Source organism: Rhagoletis zephyria, unplaced genomic scaffold, assembly GCF_001687245.7.
Source record: "Rhagoletis zephyria isolate East Lansing unplaced genomic scaffold, Rhagoletis_zephyria_1.1 Rzeph_scaffold_03753, whole genome shotgun sequence".
Lineage (NCBI taxonomy): Eukaryota > Metazoa > Arthropoda > Insecta > Diptera > Tephritidae > Rhagoletis > Rhagoletis zephyria.
In genome coordinates this window covers 44765-48425 of record NW_016160836.1, presented here as the reverse complement: position 1 = coordinate 48425, position 3661 = coordinate 44765, and the positions used below count along the sequence as shown (strand labels likewise).

At 35.0% G+C, this 3661-nt stretch overlaps 1 protein-coding gene across 1 annotated transcript; it reads right to left on the bottom strand.

Moving 5' to 3' along the window:
* Positions 1–2490: 2490 nt before the first annotated feature.
* LOC108369588 (uncharacterized) lies at positions 2491–3318 on the bottom strand. The gene has a single exon (XM_017624723.1). It carries the CDS (start codon positions 3316–3318, stop codon positions 2491–2493), a length of 828 nt encoding a protein of 275 aa, XP_017480212.1.
* Positions 3319–3661: the final 343 nt, after the last annotated feature.

The following is a 3661-nucleotide window of genomic DNA, read 5'->3' as shown; positions in this document are numbered from 1 at the left end:
AAATCTTTACAAGCTTTGTGTTTTGCAGCAGCTGCTTCAAAAGATATTTATTCTTTGGACACAAATGACTTAATCAAGTGTACGCGCATTTTTTTGGATTCTTGGGCAAAGGCTGGTTGTGTAAACACTTGAGGTTACGAGACTAATTGTAATGTTTGCAATTGCACATTAAAACCCAAATCAGGAAGAGCTGATCTATTGCAACACGCACGCTCGCAAAAGCATCAAAAAAGCTGTAGCAGCATAAAAAGTCAGAAAAAAGTAGGCGACTTTTTTAAGACTTCATTGAAAATGTAATGAACCCAAAAAATGCTAAAATACTGCTATGCTCCTTCTTAGCAGAGCGTAATGTAGCATTTTCGACAACCGCCCCTCTAACCAAATGTCTACAAGAAAAAAAAAAATTATTAAAAATCAACGCGATTATGTAGCCCCTTTAAACTTGCAAATTATTGCTCTGAAATTTAATGGGCATCAAACTGCATACTCAAAAAAAATTTAAAAAATCTGAATAAAAAGTTGAAAATATAGCTGAAACTTTGCAATTTTTTATAATTTTTGCACAAAGTTTGAAATGTGGATTTATATTTTGTTTATTAAATAATCAGCGTGGCTTTTATGGGAAAATAATAAACATTAAATAAACAAAAGAAAAACAGCTAAAATCGATCAAAATATTGAGGACTTAATCAGCTGATCACAAGTGTATGTATAAAATCATTTTAACGATCTCAAACCAGTTTCCAATGAATTCTAATACCATGTCCCCACCGGGGCTAACCACGTAGTTATGGCTGTTGAGTTGGTTATCCCGATAACCCACTTCATTTAGCGTAGTTTCGCCACATAAAAATGACAGCACTTAACCATTTCACTGAGATGGTTAAAAGCTAACCAACTCGAAACCACGTCAAAAGTCTGATACAACCCTGTGTTTTCCCGCCATCTGTGGGTCATTAGCGTTAAAATGTAAAAAAACGTTCCTTACTAGTGTTTGGACTTACCTAAGATCAGATTAGATTTACTACGGTTTTTGAAAAAATTTGAAATTTACTCCTCTTCTCCGCTTGACTTCAAATCTATTCTGTTTTTTTTTTCATTCATGTTATGCAGTTTTGGGCCGTTTTTTGAGTGTTCACCACCGGTTTCAGTAAAAAAATCGAAAGTTCTCACTGTTAAAAAGTAAAGGGCCATTCACATACAACTTTCCTCGCTTTGCTTGACAGTTCAAACTTTGACAACAAAGCGAGGAACGCAGAAGGTATGCTACAATAAACGCTTTGACAGCTTTTACGTTCTCCTTTTCCTCCATATATTTGCTCTGTAAAATAGATAACAATATAATAATATGCATTAATAATAGCAATAAAATTTCCTATTTACCCTATTTTTGTCATTAAATGCAAATGCAAGCGCACGAGAAAAGATACAATTGCCAAAGCGGGCAAAAGGTGAGAGTTGCCCAATATTTTCCTTCGCTTTGCTTTGCTTCAAACGTTTTTTATGTGAGCATACTCATGCATATGCCTACATCGATCTTATATGTCAAAGCAAGGAACTATCAAGCAAAGCGAAGAAAGTTGTATGTGAATCAGCCTTAACTCTTTCATAGCAACGCATCAATAAATTAACTTCGTTATTTTTGATGTATGGCTGTAGAAATTGGCGAATGCAGAACTTTACTTAAGTTGTTAAAAAATATATGTAGAATGAAATTTATATAAAGTAGAAAAAGTTTAAATCCTGTTGCTCTTTAAAAAATTAAGTGTTGGAAATGTTCTATTTTATAGAAAATGCTAAATATTACCTAAATGTTTAACATATTATCCTTACATTGCCTCGCGTTCTTATTTTTGCATGAAAAGAAAATATTTAAGTCAAACAATTAATGTCAGAAACGAAAATAAAAAATTCAATCTAGTACGGAAAATTTGTTTTTGCCCAGATTTTTAGTCCTGAATCGATTTTTGGAGGTCCGAACACTGTTCTCTACATTTGTACTGCTTTATAAACCTCAAACCGCAGTGTGGACAGCAATAGTTAGTGATGTGGTTAAGTTCGATTTGAGATGGTTAACTTTTTGGTGGGGACATGTTATAAATGTGCTCTGTCGAAATGACATTTTAATATACCTTACGTACATATGTACCTTTGTATACAATCAAAGTTTAATAAGAACAATTTTTTGTACATTCATTTGAAAAAGACGTTTTTTGGTAGGAAATGACGTTTTTTCAGGCCAAGAGGGACGTTTTCTCATGCCGAAGACCTGGCAACACTGGTCTGAGTAGTGAGTTTTAAGTGAGTAGAGTGAAGGGTTTCGGCAGTCTATTGTTGCTGTGTAGAAGCTAAGAGAAAGCATAATTGCTATTTGGCCACTCATTGTTGATTTTTGAGAAGGGAAATATATAAATATTTTAGCAAATTTTCTTATGCTATTAACCTTATATATTATTTATAATGGATTTAGTTGGCAATAACTTAGACAAGCTATAGGTTTAACTCATGTGTGTCCTCATCTAGTGACATGGTTTCAGAGAATTCTGAGTCGCCGCTTTTATTGCTTTGCTTTGATTTCTTTGCACGGGCTTCTGCTTTTGCATTCAGTTTTTTCTTTATCTGTTGCTTTAGTTTGTTGGAAATATTTCTCGGAAGAATGGTGATATTTGTTTGTTTAGAAGATGGTGTAGTGGTAGTGGATGAGTGAGATGGTGAGGTAATTAGTGGCTGAATTTCTGCTTCTTCGCATACTTCAGAGTAGTTCACAATGTTTCTTTGATTATGGTTGTTGCTGTCTGTTGGTGAAAAGTGATTTTGTTCGTGCCGTGTGCTCGTGTTGTTTTGTAAACCGTTTGATGTGTTGTTTCTAATTATTGACGAATAAGACGGAGCTGAGTTAGGATGACGTTGTTTATATGTAGCTATGGTTTTTTTCCGATCCACTTTTTCTAATGTTACAATTGCTTGAATCTCCTTTTCCTTCATAAAGACTGGACAGGTTTTGCCGAGTGGACCATAGCTGTTTGTTTCGTTTATGCTGTCGGCGCAGTTGATGCAGGCTTTTTGTTGTGTGCATTTTTGTTCTAATTCGGTATTAAGGTGGAAGGGGCTAGAGCATGTGGGGCAAATCTTTTCGTTTTTACATGTATTTGTTATATGCCCGTAGCGAAGGCAGTTATAACAACGCATGGGTGAGGGAACGTAGGGGCGTATTTTCACTTTTTCATAGCCTATTGAAAGTTCATCTGGTAAATAGGGAGAGGAGAAGGTTATGATAACCAAACCGGTTTCTAATAGTTCTCCGTTTTGCTTTTTCATTACTTTTTGTGCGCTTATCACGTTTTGTGATTTCTGTTCATTAACGATTACTTCTATTGCTAGTTCTCTCAAGTCATTTGAGTAAACTACACTTTTGGAGTAGTTTAATGACTTGTGTTCACTTACATCCACTTTAATTGAGGGTGAAAGAGATATGAGGCAAGTGAGTTTTGTTGCTTGGGATGCGTTTTTTGTCTTTATTAACACCGTTCCGTTCCGTTCTTAGTCTTTTGCACATGTCAACTTCACCAGAACAAACTGAGTATATAATTTTTTTAATCAAAAATGGTGACACGTTTTTAAGGGAATGTTCCTCGCTATCGACTCTAGACATTAGAAGGTA